Genomic DNA, 20,416 nt, shown 5'->3' with positions numbered 1-20,416 from the left:
AATAGCCTACTGATATGACGACTTTATAACCTATGACGCTGATAGTGCCATGAGGGTCTAAAGGGGTAATCTGAGGACTCAAAGACAAGTTTTGATTTATTCTCTCCGTCTTCTGTGATTTTATCAGGCGTGAGGGAATGTAAACAAATCCTTGGAACAGCACACCTTCATGCTTCAGTAAAGAGATCAAATACATTTCACAGTTAAGGCTATAATTTAACAGTTGACTTGGTCACTCCAAAATCTGTGTCCTTACATCCTTCAATTCAGTCAGTCAGACTCATGAAATTGTAGTATATATTCACGTTTTATCACATTCTTGATTAATATGAAAATACCTAGTGCCCCCTCTGAAAAACCTTGAGCTTCTTGAACCTTTATTACGGTAAACGACGCCCTCGTCCTCCCCCATACGGTTCCCTTGCAGCACGGGAATCCTTTACCGGTGAAAAAGAAAAGCAGTGCCATTTGGCGCAGTTGTAATTACATCCGCTTACGAAGCGTCCTAGATTAACATTTTCGTCTTGTTTGACGTTTTTTTGTTTTATTTAATTGTAGTGTTTACATAGTTTTTCATTTAAAGACCAACATGAGTTCACTAAACGTTAAAAAGCTCAAAGTAAACGAGCTGAAGGACGAGCTAAAAAAGCGTCAGTTGTCCGACAAGGGGCTGAAGGCCGAGCTAATGGATCGATTGGAGGCCGCGCTTAATGAAGAGGCCCTAGCCGGAGATTCTCCGCTTGGTCAGGACGACGAAGACGATAGCGTCACATTAGCCGATGAAGGCAATTCCGACTCGGTACCAGAGGCTGCCGAACAAGAATGTATGGGGGAAGATGAAGACGAGGTGGTCCCAGTTGAAGAAAGCATGGAGGCCAACGAGGGTGAGGAAGAGGAGAATGGGAACGGAGGGGATGGAGACGGGGACGCCGTCGTGGATGAGTGCACCGAGGATGATGAGATGGGTGAGGGAGAGGATTGCGAGGAGGAGATGGACCCGATGCTGAAAGGAGATGTGGACGATATGGAGAAAATTGATACAGAGGACGGTGAGCCTGGAGACCAGACTACCGAGGAGGGTGAGTCGCCCGTTTCGACTTCAAATCCTTGGTCTCTCTTGGACTGGGGACGATTGTCAAAGAAAAGCGTTAGCTAGGCTATTCAAATGCCTGGTGTGCTCAGCCACAATAGAGCTAAAATAGACTCAAAAAGCTAGTAGGATAGATTAACCTGAAGGTTAGCGCTATATCATTTTATTATTAAGTCGTTTGGCATAATATGGATTTGCGCTTGAAATCGGTGGTTGTTTGGTTGTCAACATCTGTTGTTCGGGTGGTTAAGCTAGCCTAGTAGCTCGCTTGCATGCCACACTCCTTTGTGTTGGCGCGTTGTTCATAGCTAGCTGGTATGGCTATGCTAGCTAGCTGCTAGCTTGTATGGATTAGCGCCTGGCTAGGTGCTAGCTGGGTCGTCTGCTAGCACTCGCTAACAACGTTAGCGAGCAGGCGTCAATCCTGACGAAACCCACCAGGTGTTGACTTGGTTTGCTGCACATGGTTCGTTGGCTAGCTCAGCTAGCTAGGGAGGTTCTTAAAATGAATCAGTCAATCGCGTTATGAAGGCTGTTAGTTATTCTTAGACTATTACAGTACTGTAGAGCTACCATGTTAAGTCAAATAACGATCTTTAGGGCAGTCAGGACTATGAGATTGATGGTTGGGTTAGAAGAAGACAGTTTTGGTTTCATGCATGATCGTAGCTAAGGGACCAAACTGAAATACATTTCCCTTATCACTAGCTAGTATTTACACTCTTAACTAGTCCCTTTTGTATTCCCCCCAATTGATCTCTTGCAGTGATTGTTCTTCCCATCACCTCTTGCCCAGGCTACTTTAGTTACATTTTGCTTAGCCATGCAATATAACCTCCATTACCCCGTCAGAAGAGTAGCTTTGATCAATTATAGCACTAGAGCTCCCTGGATTCGACTGAGGTGTTGCTTCTTAGCTATCACAGGTCGACAACATTGTAACTAATGAACAGGTACTGTGGTCCACTACCCGCCACAACCAGTTCGACCTCTTTCAAAAAGGAGCACCTCATTATATCTTTGTTTTATTTTCAAAGGGGATGCGGACAAAGACGCGAATGGCGATCAGAAGAATAAGAAGGGTGTTAAGAGACGCCGGGAGGAACATGGAAGGGGCTACTTTGAATTTATTGAAGAAAACAAATACAGCTGGTAAGGATGGCAAGACAAAATGGCCTTCGGTATCCCTGAAGCGCCGTCATGGCTATGTGAACTGTATTGGCTTTAAGCGCCAATGCACTAACTAGCAAACAAAAACGAAAGTAAAAAAAAACCCTCACTTAATTATCATTTATTGCCATTTTGTAAATGTTTGGAGGGTCATTCCTTGCTTTTAAACAACCTTACCATTAACTTGCAGTGCCAACACACACTCTTAAATGGACTGCACATGCAGTATGAAAAGTGAATGAACCAGTACATTGCAACATTTTCCCCACCCATTCACACACTCATTTTTGGAAAGCCCATTGTGAACACTCAACGAGACTATGGAATACTCAGGGGGGGAGAAAAAAAAATCTTTGAGGAGTGTAGCAGATGTGGAGTTTGGAGGAAGGGAGGGAGAGGATAGAGGGGGGGGGGGGGGGGTCCATTTCAGACAGTGTAGCTCACAAGGATGGAGCTGTGTACCCGAACGGTGTTTTGAATGTCCATAAAGATGCAGATGGATCCTCGCCATTGACCGTCCATTGTTATCTCTTGCTCTTGATGTTTTTACCTGTGTTCGATCATTTTTGTCTTCTGTATTGTGTGTGTGTGTTTACAGGTCTACTACCAACCCAGCAGTCGACATCATTCATGTGTATTATTTATCTGTCTATTTATTGAACTTTTGTATGGGATGTTAGCTTAGCCCAGTGATTATACTTACATTTAGTCATTTAGCGGACACTTTTATCCAAAGCGACACACCATGCGAATCACCACTTTTAATCCTATTATAGGCTATCCTGAAATGCTATCCTTCTTGACCCAAAACTGTATTTACCATGTTCTGTAAGGCCTGGGGGGGGGGGTTCAATGTCCATTATCCATCCAAGGCTGCCATTTTCAAAAGCCCAAAGCCTTGCGGTTCTTTGGAAAATAGAGCACGCTGACCCAACAGGAGAATTGCAGTTCTAAGAATGATGCAAGTTGCATTTTTCCTCAAAGATGTGTCCCAAATTAACGCTAGACGCACAATCTAATCTGCCACGTTATGGCATTCCTGACCCTCTGCCAGTGTCCTCACAGCAAATATTGAGTGGATCATGCCTTAAACAGAGCCAAAGGAGTTTGGTAACAGTTCATTAACTATTTGAATGATGCCACAATAGAGCTGGTAAGTTAATGGGGCGGCACACTCAGAATTGTATAATAATTTTTTTAAATCTCTACCTCGTTTTCACATTCTGAAGTCCCTTATTGCAGTACAGGACCCAGTTCTGCTGTTACTGTTGTTGGCACTCACAGCTGGTCTTGACCTTTTCATGTTAGGTCCTCGCGGGGAGTTAATTATATCCACTAGGCCTTTACGCTCGAGAACTGGAATCTCAAAGCCGTAAAAACATTTCACTCGTTAAGACCAAGATTTCTTTTAATTCCCCCCCCCCCCCCCCCCCCCCCTTCTCTAAGTTTTAGTTTACTCATGGATGTCTGCAGGTAAGTGCTATGTGAACCTATCACCCAAACACTGGCGGCAAAACACACCAGCTTGCCAGAAGGTCTGTGTCTCTTTCATCTAGTCAGTGTACTTTTCCACATCTCTCCCTCCCTCTCCCGTTGCAGAGGACGTGCTCGGCAGTCCCAGTCCTTGAAAGTGCAATCAGGCACGATCGCCACCCAGACGTCTCCCTGAACGGTTCTATTCTCTCTCTCCTTCAGGGCGTCCTTCAAGTCTCCCCTGCCACCTCTGGAGGAGGAAGACGAGGAGTTTGACGACACCAAAGTCTGCCTGGACACCTGTAAGTGTGAGCTTGGCCATAACAAGCACCACTGTGTCTTGGCTTTTCTAAATGCCCCAGAGCGGGTGTCGTAGCATAAACACCAGACTTGTGCTCTGTGTGGAAAGAGAGTTCCAGTAATGTTGACACCCTTCTTTATTCTCTCGCAATCTTTCTCTTTTTCATTACCTCTTTTTCCCCCCCTCCCTCTTTTAGATAACTGCGACCTGCACTTCAAGGTGTCTCGTGACCGCTACAGCGCCTCGTCTCTCACCATGGAGAGCTTTGCATACCTGTGGTCTGGGGGCAAGGCCTCATATGGGGTCACCCAGGGCAAGGCCTGCTTCGAGATGAAGGTATGGAGGATCAAGAAAGCACACAACGCCCACTAGAAATACATTTGTTTGGATTTAGATATTAGATGGTTCCTTCCCCCAAAGTCATTCAAATGGAAAACTTCCTGTTGTCTTTGAAGACTTATTACAGTCTTTTTAGAGTTTTTCCTCCCGATAGCGAGTAATAGTTTCCCGTTTACAGATCACTGAGAAGATTCCTGTGAAGCACATCTCCAGTAAGAACATGGACATCCATGAGGTGCAGGTGGGCTGGTCCGTGGTCAACAGCAGCCTGCTACTGGGTGAGGATATCAGTTGTCAGGCTAGTGACAGAGCAAGTATCCCCTGCAGGCGTTTTACAGGCAAACGGTGTTACAATGTTGCCCCCTAGTGGAGAAATTAGTCAGTGTTATCTCAGGTTACCCATGGTTTTCAAGGGCAAACCTCATTTGACTGAGCCTCTTGTTTTTATGCAGCATGAATAGCAGGGCAGTAGGGGTGGGATAATGTAAGGGACGTTTTGAAAGTGGAAGAAAAAAAAAACCTGTTGAAGTCTGGTGAAATGTCCCTGTACTTACTCTAAGTCGCTCTGGATAAGAGCATCTGCTAAATGTAAAATGTGACCCTGTTGTTCCAGGTGAGGACAAGCACTCGTATGCCTACTCTGGGAAGGGAAAGAAGACCACAAACTGCGTGACGGAAGACTTTGGAGAGACCTTCGACGAGAACGATGTTGTCTGCTGCCTTATTGTTAGTATTCATTCTGTTTGTACATACACCAGCCTGTTGTTTCAACAACAGGTTTAAATGAGACAATGTACCCAAAAACCTTTGATCAAAACCACATTTTGAAACCGTAGGACTTCGAAGGGGAGAAGGTGGAGATGTCCTTCTCCAAGAACGGCCAGGAGCCGGCGGTTGCGTTCCAGGTGGAGAAGGAGGCCCTGGGCAGCCAGGCCCTCTTCCCTCACGTCATCTGCCACAACTGTGCGGTGGAGTTTAACTTTGGGCAGCAGGAGCTGCCGTTCTTCCCCTCACCAGAGGGCTTCACCTTCCTGCAGGACGTCCAGGTGGACCAGCGTGTTCGGGGGCCCAAGGGCCCAGAGACTAAGAAGGACTGCGAGGTGAACATGGCCGCCAGACGCGTCTCCTCTCTGACTGTTGTGTGTGTGTGTGTGTGGTCTAGAACCCAGATGATTCTTTTAATTATCCTTTTTGTGTGTTGGAAGGTAAGCATTTTCTTCATTAATCAGACATTTGAATATATGTGTAACTTCCTGTATGTGTTTGTGTAGATGATCGTCATGGTGGGTCTACCTGGGTCAGGAAAGACCACCTGGGTAAAGAAGCATGTGGAGGAGAACCCGGGAAAGTACTACATCCTGGGCAGCGACACCATCGTGGAGAAGATGATGGTGAGTACGGACAGTGGTCGAGCTCAACGTTAGCTCAACGTTAGTCTGTATGAAACACCAAAGGATCTGATTTGTTGTTACAGTTCATAGATGAGTCATTGACAAATACGTTTTCCAGCCCATTGTAAATGCTATATATTTGTAAACGCCGTCTTTTTATGGTTTATAATTTTCCCCTTTTTTGTGTAGATTGGCAGTTTGAAACGGCAAGCTAAAGAAACGGCCAAGTTAACAGCCATTTCCCAGCGTGCACCTCTTTTCCTGGGCAAGTTCATCGAGATCGCCGCTCGCAAGAAGAGGAACTACATCCTGGACCACGTAAGTCCAGTCATGGTCATGGAAGTAACTGTTGGTTTACCAAGGAAGTAACCAACAGGAGGCAGGAGAGACGGGAGGCACAGGTGGAGCAGTCACAGCAGTGAGAGGGGCAGAAGACACGCTGCCATCCACCGTCTTCACCATCTAATGTTTCCCCAGAGCAAAGGAATAAATAGATGAATTTGATCATCCAAATAATTGATATCCATTTATACGTTGAAGTGTTAGATGGGGATAGATCAGTGGTAGAGCATCTGACTGCAGATCAAAAGGTTGCGGGTTCAGATCCTCCCCTCGCTTGACGTCGGCTGAATTTATACGTTGGAGCACATGAGGTTACACCATGAAAAGTCTGTACTAATCTGTATCTCCCTGTGTGTCTTTGTTACACCATCTCTTTCTCTCCGTCTCTCTCCTCTTCTTCCATCCAGACCAACCTGTCCGCCCCAGGTCAGAAGAGGAAGATGTGTCTGTTTGCAGGGTACCAGCGCAGGGCCGTGGTGGTGTGTCCCTCGGACGAGGACTACAAGCTGCGAGCCCAGAAGAAGGCTGAGAGCGATGGGAAGGAGGTTCCCGAGCACGCTCTCCTCAAGATGAAAGGTAAAGGGTCTTCATATATAAAATACAAATTGATCAGCAGAATAATCAACATCCATTGTTATTGTTAAGTATTAGATCACCATTATTCTTTATGGTGATGGGTGTAACATAGGTCCTTACAAGATATAATATTATCCTTTCAGCTTTTTCCTCTGAGGTTGTGGAGTGTTTTTACGGGGTGGGGGACCCTGTGATTTTGCTTGTTTAAAGGGCTTGAAAGTAAAGTTTGATGACATTTACCTGGGATCTCAATTACTATTCAGTGTTTTTCTGAAGTTTGTTTAATTCTGATTATTTTCTATCTCAACCTTTTTTAATGTGTCCTCTTATTTTAACCCCTCTTCCTTCCCTCCATCCCTTCCCCTCTCCAGGGTTCTTTTCCCTGCCCGAGGAGGGTGAAAGCTTCAGCAGCGTGGAGTTTGTGGAGCTGCAGAAGGAGGAGGCGGCCAAGCTGCTGGAACAGTACAAGGAGGAGAGCAAGACGGCCCTGCCTGCTGAGAAGAGGCCAAACCAGGGAGGCATGACCCCCAAGAGGGGGGGTCCCGTCCGTGGAGGGGCCAGGGGGGGCAAGGGCCAGTTCAACCGCGGAGGGGGGCCCGGTCATAGAGGAGGGAGTGGAGGGGGCCGCGGAGGCTTCCAGAACAGAGGCAACTTTAGAGGAGGTGTGTATGATGCAGTCTGTGCAGGGCAAGAGGCATTATCCAGTTCAATGTGTACAGTACATCTGTTGTAATGGGTGGGATAGCGAGGGTTAAAATAATGGTTATATTACCTTGATTTATACAGGTGATACAATAATGTATTTTATAAAACGAGGTTTGCAAGGTCTCAAAAGGTCTGATTCTTTGGTCCCCTCCAGCACCAGGACCACGAGGAGGGTTCAATCGTCACCCCAGGGGCTTCCTGCACCCCCCTGCATTCAGAGGGGGCTTCCCTGCCCGTGGTAACTTCAACCGAGGCGGAGGCGGACCTATCCCCAGCCTGGGGGGAGGAGCCCCCAGAGGTGGACCAATGAGAGGCAACATGGGCCACAGGGGAGGAGGAGCCCCCATGAACAGAGGCGGTCCAATGAACAGGGGGAACATGAGCCAGGGTGGAGGGGCTCCCAACATGAACCGAGGAGGAGGAGGAGGAGGAAACAGAGGCAGCTTCAGTCAGGTGAGTGAGGGGAGAAGGAGCAGATCAGGTGTTGTAGAGATCATAGATCTTTCACAATTAGTTCCTAGTCTTATTGTGGACGGAAAGACAGACAAGCTATCATCTGCAATAAAACAATCTTCTGTTACACTGTTTACACATTTGATAATGAGGCTGTTGAGTCGTTAAACAAGTTCTTTAAAGGGACAGTTCACACCCTCTTACCTGTATTGGTGTGAGTTAAAGATTCCCCTCCTCCCCCCTCAGTTCCAGCCCAGAGGAGGCAACAGCCGCGGCAATTTCGGTAACAAGAACGGCGGTAACTACGGTAACAACAGGAACAACCGAGGCGGTGGCGGTGGCGGCAGCTTTGGCAGCAGGAACGGCAGCTTCGGCATGGACAAGGCCCAAGCCTTCAACCAGAGCTGGCAACAAGGGGTGAGTCTCACAGCTCTACAGCCTGGACAGTCTCTGTGACTGCAAAAACTTAATTTACTGCTGTGACTGAACGTGACAGAAAACACTACTCATCTGATTCAATGGTCTTTCTGTGACTGCAACTCTTAACTTCCTGATAGTGTTTCAGTGACTGAAACTTTTCTGATACACTGCTGTCTTTTTGTGACTGAATATGTGAGCGTTTGAGACTGTGTAGGCTTCCAGTGCATTAAACTCATCATGACTAGACCATAAGACATTTTCCAGGATGTATTGGGAGGAAGACAGCGTCTGGAGTTAACACATTCGTTTGGCTTTATTAATCCTTTATCTCATTTGTTTAATCTATTTATGTCTTAAGACACATTCTAGATGTTGTCCTGCTGTGTCTAACCGGCTGTGTTTGTGTCTTGTTTTGCTCCAGTTCTGGAACCAGAAGCCATGGAGCCAGCAGTACCAGCCAGGAGGCTATTACTGAGAGACTGTGTGTTGACAGACAAGGGGCCCTCAACCACCAGCCACGGACATCTTGAGTTTTTCTAGAACCCACTTTTTAAAAACCAACTGAAAAATAATCAACCACCACAAAGCGATGTAGAAACATTCCACATCTGAGGAGCGAGGTCTCTTTCAAGCTTTATGGGTTCAATTTCATTTGATTTATTCGTATTTTGTTTTGTACATTTTATGATATTTTTCCACTACTTTTAAATCTCATGCTTTTAAAGTCCCGTGTTTTTGGTATATCAGGAACCACATGTGGCTCATGCAGCTGATGTTGGAAGATTTTCAGGGTTGTGCATTTTATCTGTGCTTTGTGATTTTCTTCTTTTTTTATGAATTGTAAATATTGTTTGCTTAGTTTCATTTGTTTGAATGGAAGGTTTAAAGAAACACTTAAAGATTGAGAGAATCCAGTGCTTGAAAGGCATTGTAGCTATAGCTTTGCTAAAGAATTGTACTTAAAAGTAGTCAAGCAGCATAGAACAACATTTTGAGTTGTAGAAACAGTAAGAGTTCAAATTTTTTGTCTTTTGTTTCAAACATCAACCATGTAATCTTAACTCCATAGATTTACAATAAACTACATGTTTGCTTTTTTACAACTTTCACGGCTTGTGATTTTTTTATTTTGAAGTTCAAAGGTGCGCAACGGGCCTTTGTTGCAATGGCTCTGGCCTGGTTTTCTAGTTCAAATGACAACGTCAGCTGTTTTATTATTTAAACCAGAATTCATTCAATAAAGCTTTGCTCGAATTGGATGTTGGAATCCCTTTAGCGGATCTTCTGTATAGCTTTTAGTTTTTATTCCGACACGTTTCTGAAGGCAGATGACTCATCATAGCATTGGTTGTGGTGTACTTCTCAGGGGTTGGGTTGAATGCTTGTTCCTTATTTATTGATTTTCTTTTCCTAAAGCATTTTTTGATGGAAAGTTGCAGTGGTTAGCTTTGAGTGATGCTTTGTCGTGAACACACGACAAACCAGTCCAACTTGACCACACAGTTCCAGTGTTTACATGTAATGCCCCTAATATGTATTTTATTTTTAAAAGTTTTTTTTATGGAAGATTCTAGATTCTGTGGCTAGTTTAGCAAGTTTAGGCTTTGTGTGGTGTCTTAGAAATCTAAGGAAGTATTAATTGTGTCTGATGCAAGTCACTACCCCCCATTTTCACCAGCATATAAAAGGGCTACACAATGTCACAACATCCTCTGAGAAATATAAAACTATACATTAATAACGCTCAGCAGAGCAGATCTCCTCTTTTGAACTGGCTTCCAAGACTAGTTTTGTTAGTTTATACATTTGTGACTGTGTGGCCCATTGATAATTCTGGCTCTATCAAATCAACCATATCATGGCTCTTAATTGAAGATACTTAATGTGATTGTGCCCACTGAAAGTGTTAAACCCATGGATCCTTTCAGCCAGAATATGGGTTGTATGCATCCAAATTGCGATTGCTCATATTTAAAATGTCTACATGGATTTCCCATAAACTCAAATGGTTTCATAAATCATCACCACTTGATGTTGGTGATGCTGGTGTGTTAGTTGCATGACTGTCTACTCACAAATTACTTGTATGTTGTGTTTGAATGCAATGGTAAATTTCCCAGACTAGATTTTGATACGTTTTGAGTTTGTGTTTTCAGCACATGAAGCGGTGTACAATAGTAAGTCATGCTTTACGTTCCGGGTGAGGTTGATCCTAATGATCTTTCAATGTTTTAAAACCCTACTGACACGTTCTGTATCGGATGTTTTGATATTTGTTCATATTTGCTTTTCTTTTTTATGTGGTTTTCTATCGCAACATTATGGGATGAATCAATAATAAAGATTAGAAAGTGTATCTGTAACTGTGTGACAGATTATTTCTGTAGGATTTTCTTCAACCAGTGAATGCATTCATAAATTCCCTTTACCCTGCCTCGGTGAATTGTTTGAACAAATTATGTTCAGACATGAATTAGGAATGTTAGCAATGTTCCACATTCTATATTCACATTCTACAGGTTCTAAACACTGAAAATAATATGTTTGTGTTCTGTTCTAGAACCTTTTTTGTGGCAGGGACCCTAGTTTGAATATATCCGGGCCTTGTCTAAAATCAATATATATTTAAATCGGGCTCAGATTGGTTTTCAAAAAAATGTATAACTGAGAATGCGGCTATTTTATGATTTTCTTAATAAAAGGTAGGGGGGACAGATTTGCCATTTTCACTCGTGCCACCCATAATGAAACCAACGCCCCTGGTTTCAATATATTTAACCTCGGGGCCTTTCAGACTGTTAATGTGTACTCGCATCCTGGCTCACCAATGTCTTTAGCAACCCTTTAGGATGACAGGACCCCCCACCCAGACCGCAAACAGAGCTTGGGGTATGATCTACAGAGCAGTTCCCTGCCTAACAATGTTGTGTCTGTGTGTATCAGCTAAAGACTGATGTCAACACAGCCCTTCTTGGTTTGTGTGCCGTCGTCCTCTCCCCGTGAGGCCTGTGGACTGATCCTCCTGCAAACAACCACCACACGCAGGAAGCTGGGTGCAAATGCCTGCCAACAAATCTGTTGTTGACCGTCCTCTTCCATGACAGTAGCCTCTCATTGTGACAGGTTATATACATCATTAGTCAAATCGCAGGTATTGACAAAGCATTACCATTTCCTATTCAAAACATAGCAAATACAGAGGCACAGAATATACAGATGGAAGCAGCTGTGGGCCTTTTTAATTTGAATTAACTTGGGGAAGAGTGGCTTAGCACATACAAGCTTGGTGTTGTTTAGTCACAGACTGTGGAATTTATTTAGACGTTAGTGGAAATTACAAGTATTGTCTATGTGAAATTAGGGATTTTTTGATGACATTGGAATCAGCTAAAGGTGCTGAGGTTTATGCTTAATTCATGTTTATCTGGGTTGTAAAGAAACAAGCTTATGGGGTGCACTGGCCTCCTTTTAGTTTGATGGTTTATGAACATTGTTTAAAATAAAACCAAATGTATGCTTGTATATTGACAGTTTGTTGTATATGTTGATGTTCCTTTTATTGGCTATTCAAGTTTTCTTATCATTTGTTACACGTTCGAAATACATTCATTTTCCTTCTTAATTTAGATATTTAGATTTGTAATGCATTGCATATTTTATTGTTTTGCAAGCAGAGAAAATATGAAAAGGCAAACTTGTAAGTGAAAAAATAGTTTTATTTTCCCCAGCATAAAATATATCATTCAACCAAACTATTTACATCTAAAACACCTGAGACCAAATGGCTCTGACTGCCGCTACTTCATACTATAACACTTAATACAAAAGGGTCGTAACACCGTAAACTCAATAGTTAAGTAGCCTATACAACATTTGACATAAAGTGCTTGTGGGTACAGAGTTGAAATACAGCATCATCGGTCCAACTCCCTGAGAATAACATATTTTAATATAAAAGTACTGGAAGTCATTTGTAGGATCTACATTTTTAAATCTGGAAATCTGAGCTCAAACTATCGATACATTGTCCATTGTACATGCACATTTCTCGACGATCATGTTGGGGAATTCGGCAACTTCAATCTCTGTGTAGTCGCCTTTCTTGACCAGATACATCATCGGCAGTGGTGCGCTTTCTGCAATAGTACATTTTCTCTCCCCATAGCCATAGTTGCGTTTGGGTTGCTTGCATCCTCCAGCGCACTTGTAAGCCTGGTAACCCGTGGGTTCAATGATCCAATACTGGGTCCAGGTGAGCGCGCGGAAGTTGATGAAGTATTTATCTCTGCAGCACGACTCCTTGTTTGGATTGGAATCACAGTCGCCTCGAGATCTAAAGAGAGATAAAAAGAAAGGGAAACCGTTAACCTTCTCCTGCGCCAGTACTAATTATGCATATCAAAAGGATAGTTGTCACTCTATTACAATATCTCTCCATCCTGTATATCAAAGCGCGCTGCTTACCCAAACTCTTCGAGGTTGAGTGTGTAGAGAACTAGCTCCGGTTTTCCCAGGGTGTTGGCCGTCTGGTCCTGGGTGGTAAAGTGGACACTCTTGGCCATTTCTGCCGCGTAGCTGCCAGGTCTCTCGCCCTCAACCCACACCTCCATGTGCATAGGTGTGTTCTGCTGCGTCATCGACCAATAGTGCACGGCCTGGGTCACATCAAAGCTCTTCCAGCCAGTCTCGTGAATGGAAATCAATCTGTACGGGTGAGAAAGAGGGTGTGATTGATTGAACACTTTGCACGTCTAATTTGACAAGTGATTAGATTGGAACTCAATTAATTGAACAAGTCGCAGTTTCAAAATTCGAATCTTACCGAGAGTCCACCAGCGAGCTTCTGTTGGATCCGTTCTCTAGCATTTCGACCCAGTAGATGCTGACCCGGGCGTTGTTGACTGGACGGTAATTTTTCTTGTCGTTCATTGAGCGCTTGTGATGGGTAGCTTTCTGATACAGTTTTAACTCAGCCATGGTCACTTCGCTGTTAACTGGAATTCTCGCTTCCATTTCGAACGCTATCCTTTGCCGAGTTGTGTCCGAGTACAGATACTCCCCAGATATATCTAAAAAAAAGATAACATTTACATGGTTAGGGTTAGTAAATATATAGGCCTAACACTCAGAGACATGACAGGGAACATAAAACTGGCAGTTTCAAATACAGTGGCACTGAATAAATACACAAAACCGCAGTGCATACATTTAACAATTCAAACGATTTTTACCTGCATTTCCAGGGATGCCCCTCAGGATGCCCGCCAAACTAGGCAGAGATCTGCGCCGCCTGCTATGGTGCAGCTTCAACATGGAAGCGTACTTGTTTTTAATATGGGTCGGGATAACCATGTTCTCCAAATCCCGCTTGTGAATATTTGGAACTTCATCCAGACCAAGTTTTTGAAGCAGAGCGTCCTTCATGTCATGGTGCGTAAAAGCCTTGGTTAAGGTAAGAAAAGCAACGCACAGAATACAAGCACGGAGAAAATCCATCGTAAAATCTTCCAGGTAGAAGTACAGTAGCTGAAGTCTGTTTGCTCGGAACGGGAGAGAGACAGTGTCACTGTGACCCCCAGCCGGTCCTTATATGCTGGTGACACTCCCGGTCGTTCGCACATTGACGATGGGGGTGGGGACCGATATCAGAACAAAGGTGCGACATTAAAGCCACGTCCTGGACAGGCCATGTTTAAGTGCCATACTTCAAACAGCAACAAATCGCCAGTGAAGCGATTGAACGAAACACGTATCCGTTTCATGTATGATGTTCTACCACTTTTTACCACTCAATTCTACCACTCTTTCTCTAAAACATATTAATTCAGTTTCAGGCAAACGATTGATGAAATACCCATGGCCTATTTGTATCTATCAAAACTTGTTTACGCTTTAATGTCACTGTTAAAAATGTAGCCTAGTCTTTTCGAGCTGTAATCTGAAACGGAAAAGAATCAATGAACCAATCCGTTTAATGTATAAAAAAGTTTATGTTAAATAAGGATTTACAGAAACAAACAATTGAAATGTAATTAATAAAATGTACTGTAAATGGATATAAATTCTCATCATTCTGATGGAGCTTAAGAACAGTAGTTTATCATCTTTAATACGTTTTATTTTTAGATTCACTTACATTATGAATTCTTTATGAACATACATAGGTGGCTATTATTAAGTTATCGTGTATTAGATCAGTAATAGATGTTACCAAATTCTAGCAAATTCTCCATGACCAAAGTCCACACACCTCTTGTTAAATCCTATGTTGTCTACATGATGCACATGGGGCCCAGACATTCTCTGACCCCGTGAACCTGGGCTGTCCTGAGTGGCCCTAGCCCATAGCCCCCACATCTGTCTGTCCACACCCTGATGTGTACATTCCTCTGGACGATGCAAAGCGGGATCAGTCTGGCAACTGCTTGTCATACAGTCTCTCTGCTCATTTCTGTTTTTCAATCTGTCTGGCAGCTCCCAGATACGTTTAGCCCAGCATTGGACAAATGTGAGTGTGGAGTTTGGGGGTAGGAAGGAATGAGGGGAGGGGGTCCAGGGGATGGGGGTGGATTAGATGTTTATTCCAAACCAGTCACCCCTTCTGCCTCCTCCAGCAGATTAAAATTATTAGCCAAACAGACAGTTAATCCAGAGCTCCAGCAAGGATGTGGATTGGAAGCTCTTCACGGGTTGGTGGTTATCTGATTCTATTGCAGGATTTGCCTTGCCTTTTTTTGTCACACAAACACTAGAAGAGGGGCGCGCTGGCTGTAGCAGGGGCCCAGTCTGTGTTTGTGTATTGGGACTTATTTACTCTGAGATGTCAGACAGACCTACGGAGGACAGGAAGAGCAGATGACAGATGACTGTCAAGAAACACATCTCCACAGCCTGTTTTATGAGGACCACACTATACAGCTACTGTGTAGTATATTTACATTTTACATGTAGTCATTTTGCCTTTATCCAGAGCAACATATAGTGCATTTGTGATTTAGTGCATCATTTGTCCGACAATTTATTGATAAAAACAAAATAGTGCTACCTACAGTTCTTTCATTTATTAGTTGTTGCATATATATTCTCGACTTTTGGCAGTGTCATGCTGTCCAAGTTAAAAGTCAATACTCAATATTTATATATTTCACTAGATTTGGTATACAAGTAAAATAATAACATGTATTTGTATTGGTGGGAAAGTAATGACAATGGTTTGCTTTCCTTCTAATGTTGAGGACATTGTAATATGGAAATGTCCTCCTCAATGGACCAGAGGGCATAAATTACTGCCTTGAATCAAATCAAGGTTGTACAGAGGCAATCAGATAGTTGAATGTTCATATGTAGATTCAGGCCAAAGACATTGTTCAGTCTAGTCTAAGTATTTGGTGATGGCTTAAAATACACAAGACACTTTCACTCCCATTATATCCCCTAATTTGGTAAATTAAGGTGCTTATTTGTGTGACATCTTTGTCTTTCCTTCTTCCCTGCCTATCAAAGGCTGTGGTTTCAGTTCAAAGGTACAGTTGATTCTTTCAGGTGCCATTTCTTTTCAATCAAAGGCCTACAAGCTCCCACAATCAACAACACAGGTGTTAATGAACATCCATCATTTACATTCGAAAGAAGTTCAATTTATCAGCCATCCCCTCCCGTTTGTGAAACATGACATCTCCTTGCACCTCAACATTATCCTATGCTACATGGTGAGGTAATGCACAAGCACAAACACAGGATAAATGAATCAATCTGTATTCTTTGAGATGTAGGTAGGCTATAGATCTATCTTCCACGTTTATGAGAGGTAAGCTTAAAATGAGAACTTCTATAAAATGTGGTTTGCAAGTTCTTCCAGGTGTGGCTGCGGTCTTCAAGCAGCTGCGCGACGGACGATTAATCAATTAATCCACTCGTTTGTGTTATTGTGGAGAAGGAAGCTTTGAGAAAGTTAATAGGCTACTGATGTTGCTGGTAACTATGTAGCCTTCATGTTGTATAGTCACTAATTTACTGGTCATATCCTTGACCTTGCCTTATGTTATCGTCAAATATTTTAATCTTTTTCACCTGAAAAGTCCCAGCTGCAAACGCATTAGCTCAATTGTCCTCATTCACGCTAATAACCATCTAGGCCCGAGCCTACTAATCACCAAGTGTCTGTTGAGCGGTAAATACGCCAGACATGAGCAGGTATAGGCCTACAAAACAACATCATTGCATTGTTCATTTTCTTTGACGCATAGAGTGGTAGTCCATTGTAGAAAACATTAAATGTAAGGGGACAGAATGGAAAAAGCGTTTTTACATTTATGTAATGTAGGCCTATTTGAGATTATTTTCATAAACGACTTGTGGTGAATGTTATGATGTTTAGAAAAATCCTATCTTTGTTTGTTTAATGATTCCTAATAGTCTATATTCATTACACGTGTAAGGGACCAAGGGAATAAACTCGCCAATTCGTCAACAATATAAACCAAAATCCGATTTATTAGACTAAAATCAACAGACATAAGTTGACATCAAGTTATTACGTGCAAAGTCAGTTAATCGACCTGTTTCTGAATTTACTTTAGTTTACATCTACATTGAAGGGTGTAAGTTTGGCTTGAACAGATACGGGGCATGGATTTTAGGGGGTAGGGCCTGATTCCGTTGTCTATTTTGTTGAGTCTGGAGTTGCTATTTGCTTCCGCGTGGGACTAACGCCCGATAGTTTCCTTCTTATTTTCGCATAAAGGCCTAAATATTGTGGGATATTACAAGTATTTAAGGTGTGATGTGTGTGTGTGAGAGAGGGGGGGGGGGGGGTCACAGTCTAGTCAATACAAAAGTTAGGTTACATGTACATTTATACACACAAAAAGTGGAAAACATGGATGTGATGCTGTATCCAATCGCAGTTCCATAGAAAGTTGTAGTAGGATGCTCCAGCCACTAGGTGGCAGAGTTATGCCATACTTCGCCATGGGACAGTAATCACATGGCACTTTGCACCACTGGGCCATATGTCTGAGTTATAATAGGGACTTTTATAGGTTTTACTTTTATTGCATTGAATACCTGACGTTTGACATATTAACGACTCCAGATAACATCATATTGATCTTGATCTTCTGAAGGGTGTCTGTTACTTCCATACAAAAAAGCAACTTTTCTGGCTTCTTTTCAACTACTCATAAACCCTTTTATATAGGCTAATTTAATTAAATTTGCTCTCATTACGTCTACGTCTTTGAGATTTAGTAACCAGTTAATTAAGGTTGAACAGATTTTTTATTTATTTTTTTACCCCAAAGCATAGACCCCAGCCTTCACTGTTGTCTAAGCAAGAGTGCTAGTCCATTGTAGAAAACATCAAATGTAAGGGGACAGAATGGAAAAAGCTTTTTTACATTTATGTAATGTAGGCCTATTTGAGATTATTTTCATAAACGACTTGTGGTGAATGTTGTGATGTTTAGAAAAATCCTATCTTTGTTTGTTTAATGATTCCTAATAGTCTATATTCATTACACGTGTAAGGGACCAAGGGAATAAACTCGCCAATTCGGTCTATTCCCAAATGCTCTGTCATTAAAAAAAGATGTTGAATGACAATTAAAGGGACCGTTCTTCTTTCGCACATTCATTATGTCATTCCATACCGCCGCCCTGCAGTTTCCATTCACAATATTGACTATCCTTCTAGTGTCCCCTCTCCCGTCCCCGCAGCAGATGCTGTGACGGTAGTTTGACGGGCGCCATGATGAGCTGGGATTTTGCCTGCTGCAGCAAGGCTAGCAAGCGGAGACGGTAAGCGACCGGGGAGGCAGGCAAGGGGGGAAGGCTGCGTCCCGGATTGGTATGAGCAAGAATACACCATTCTTCTTGACGAGAACTAGCCCTACCCCTCAGGAGCCACAACGTTTTCGACGGCAACGGATATGGACTTTCATTCGAACAATCGTTTTAAACTGTGAACAGCATTCCACATAATTTAAGAAGAATGGTTATTAAAGGAAAAAATTAGCTAGGTTCTACTGGCTAGCTAAGCCTTTCGCCCTTCTATTCTCATCAGAGGAGGGGCATTCGGGCTTTGTAGCATTGCAGATCTGGCTAGCTAGTATGTTGATGCATTTTTGATGCAGCAGAATGGATATTCATATACATCAACGGCTCAGGGGATTGCTGTAACTGCATGGACACGGGCGATACCTTTATAGAGAAGCATTTTTTGGACGAGAAGAATAGACATACTATAAGGGCTTTCATAACGTCAAAATCTGCCGGCCTGGGCTGGCAGGGTCTGTGAGTTATCCTTTATGTGTCTTGGGAATAGGTTGAATATGAGGACGTATTCCACATTTCTCAAACAACCTATACTGTATCGATGCCTTTGTGAGAAGAAGAGGATGATCGATTTATCGTAACCCCCCCATTAGCTTTTGCTTGCCTGAGAGCATCCAAGTTTTTTTTTTCTTTCAACAAGGTGAGAATAACTTCTGTCGGCGTAGGCTACCTAGCCCACTGTCATTCTGAAGATACTTTCAGCCAAGTCAGTTTCTATAATAGCTGGAAACACCCAAAATAGTTTGAATCATGTCGGGAGAGGTTCGTTTGAAGAAATTGGAAAAACTAATCCTGGACGGACCAGCTCAGTCAAACGGCCAATGCCTTAGTGTGGAAACCCTACTGGATATACTTATCTGTCTTTATGATGAATGCAACAACTCGCCCCTCAGAAGAGAGAAAAACATTTTGGAATTTCTGGACTGGGGTAAGAATTTGTCTTTCCTTTTTTTGAGTCACAATGTTGGTGCAGTGGCCCTGCCTCTCATCACATTCCTTTTATAGTAGTGCTCAAGCTAGGCCTTCAAAGCGAGGCCACCACCTGATTACGCTTCAGTTTCGAAGTGCTAGCTTGTTATTGTGCCATTGTGTTTTTGTACGGGGGTATGACCTGTGTGTATGCTTATTTTGAGATACTTTAAATATAACTTGATTAGTCTTTCAAAACAAATCCGCGTTGCAACACAAGTTAGACAACAAAAACGGTGCTATTATGTTTGCCATTTGTTGTAGACGTGGTACTAAAGGGCAGGCCATAAAAATCATGGAACGTTTGCTTGTTTTAATCTCCTCCCTAGTCCTCTCGTTTAAAACAAAGCACACACAGGACCACACACTAACAACTCAATCGTTTGTGGAAAAGCTGAACTGTGACGACATTCGGGGGTTTGGTTTGTGCATGAACGTGGAATGCGAACAACTCACCTTTTATCTGGTCGCGACTCGCGAGCCCCGTTGCTGGGCTCGGGCATGCCTGTCCCGCTTGTCTTGTCGGATCTCGGTGCCCGGCGGGAGCCAAGTGTGACTTCATTTGGATATTTTCAAGACGCTATACTCAAAAAGAAAAACGATCTGGGAAACAAGCTCACATATCAATTAGCAAATGAGCACATGATACTAAGACATGATTAGGACTATTTAACTTGCATTTAACGTCATGGACCATGATTATGAAGCGTTTCTACACTTGTTTAAACCATACCGAAATATGGAGGGGGTCTCATATCCTACTAAACACACCAGAAATGGAGGGCACATCCAAACCCAAAAGCCTCTCCAAGAACAGGCCTGGTTTGTTGGATGAAACTTAAGCACATGTAGGTTATAATGACTTTGCCTGGGTATTTGATCTCACTTGTAATTGTCTACCTCCTTCTGCTCACACCAGTAGACAAACATTGGTATAGTTTGGCTTTTCTTCGTGTTTGGTGACCTCATTCCAGTTGAAATGGAGCCCTGCATGGCCTGCAGACATGAGGCCCATATCATAGCCTGTACTGGTCTATAGCATAGTCTGGACTGGTATAGCTTTATTTACTACTAGCCAGCCCATATCCTTTTTACAAGGATATTACATAAAACCCTTGAAACTTAACACATGAGATGAGGGCCAGCCTGGCCATGAACTTTAAAAGACAAGTTACAGAGACACATGTTTTTTTGCTACATAGCTACTATAACCAGATTTGGCTTAGCCAATTTCTCTTAAACATGCTTTGGTAAGTATCAAAGTAGAATAGTCTTTAGTAAAGCAAAGGCTGAGTTATAGTGTTTGATCTTATTGTTTAGCCTGCGTAGCCTCCTATTAACCTGATATAAAGA

The 20,416-nt window shown here is 42.9% G+C and overlaps 3 protein-coding genes across 8 annotated transcripts in view; 2 read left to right on the top strand and 1 right to left on the bottom strand.

Moving 5' to 3' along the window:
- Positions 1-426: 426 nt before the first annotated feature.
- On the top strand, positions 427-10,623 carry hnrnpub (heterogeneous nuclear ribonucleoprotein Ub). The gene is made up of 14 exons (XM_084700120.1): positions 427-1,079; positions 2,128-2,242; positions 3,956-4,035; positions 4,231-4,370; positions 4,552-4,651; positions 4,987-5,099; positions 5,210-5,473; positions 5,645-5,764; positions 5,954-6,082; positions 6,514-6,682; positions 7,054-7,344; positions 7,542-7,840; positions 8,087-8,257; positions 8,682-10,623. Exons 1-14 carry the CDS (start codon positions 590-592, stop codon positions 8,733-8,735), a joined length of 2,535 nt encoding a protein of 844 aa, XP_084556246.1. The 5' UTR covers positions 427-589; the 3' UTR covers positions 8,736-10,623.
- A 1,332-nt stretch (positions 10,624-11,955) lies between these two features.
- On the bottom strand, positions 11,956-19,586 carry lft1 (lefty1). Its single transcript, XM_084700885.1, has 5 exons — positions 19,520-19,586; positions 13,492-15,093; positions 13,083-13,329; positions 12,725-12,964; positions 11,956-12,593 (listed from the first exon to the last, which is right to left on the bottom strand). The coding sequence occupies exons 2-5, from the start codon at positions 13,754-13,756 to the stop codon at positions 12,269-12,271; spliced, it is 1,077 nt and encodes a 358-aa protein (XP_084557011.1). The 5' UTR covers positions 13,757-15,093; positions 19,520-19,586; the 3' UTR covers positions 11,956-12,268.
- cdc42bpab (CDC42 binding protein kinase alpha (DMPK-like) b) overlaps positions 17,919-20,416 on the top strand; it is a 51,342-nt gene continuing 48,844 nt past the window's right edge. For 3 of the 6 annotated variants that reach the window (XM_084700879.1, XM_084700880.1, XM_084700878.1), the window contains exon 1: positions 17,919-19,022. In XM_084700879.1, coding sequence (XP_084557005.1) covers positions 18,845-19,022 — 178 coding nt within the window. In that variant the 5' untranslated portion in view covers positions 17,919-18,844. The remainder of the gene's footprint in view (positions 19,023-20,416) is intronic. The other 3 variants (XM_084700881.1, XM_084700882.1, XM_084700883.1) reach the window with 2 other exon arrangements.

Source organism: Hypomesus nipponensis, chromosome 6, assembly GCF_054491055.1.
Source record: "Hypomesus nipponensis isolate SF chromosome 6, ASM5449105v1, whole genome shotgun sequence".
Taxonomy (NCBI): domain Eukaryota; kingdom Metazoa; phylum Chordata; class Actinopteri; order Osmeriformes; family Osmeridae; genus Hypomesus; species Hypomesus nipponensis.
The sequence above is the reverse complement of the archived record's forward strand: the minus strand, read 5'-3'. Positions and strand labels throughout refer to the sequence as shown.

Bases quoted from the DNA above. Each gene is read 5' to 3' on its own strand.
- hnrnpub (XM_084700120.1), top strand. From the start codon at position 590: ATGAGTTCACTAAACGTTAAAAAGCTCAAAGTAAACGAGCTGAAGGAC. The intron at 4,036-4,230 runs GTAAGTGTGAGC...TCCCTCTTTTAG, and splicing joins CAAAGTCTGCCTGGACACCT to ATAACTGCGACCTGCACTTC. The intron at 6,083-6,513 runs GTAAGTCCAGTC...TCTTCCATCCAG, and splicing joins GGAACTACATCCTGGACCAC to ACCAACCTGTCCGCCCCAGG.
- lft1 (XM_084700885.1), bottom strand. From the start codon at position 13,756: ATGGATTTTCTCCGTGCTTGTATTCTGTGCGTTGCTTTTCTTACCTTA. The intron at 13,330-13,491 runs GTAAAAATCGTT...TCTTTTTTTTAG, and splicing joins GGGCATCCCTGGAAATGCAG to ATATATCTGGGGAGTATCTG. The intron at 12,965-13,082 runs GTAAGATTCGAA...TCACCCGTACAG, and splicing joins AGCTCGCTGGTGGACTCTCG to ATTGATTTCCATTCACGAGA.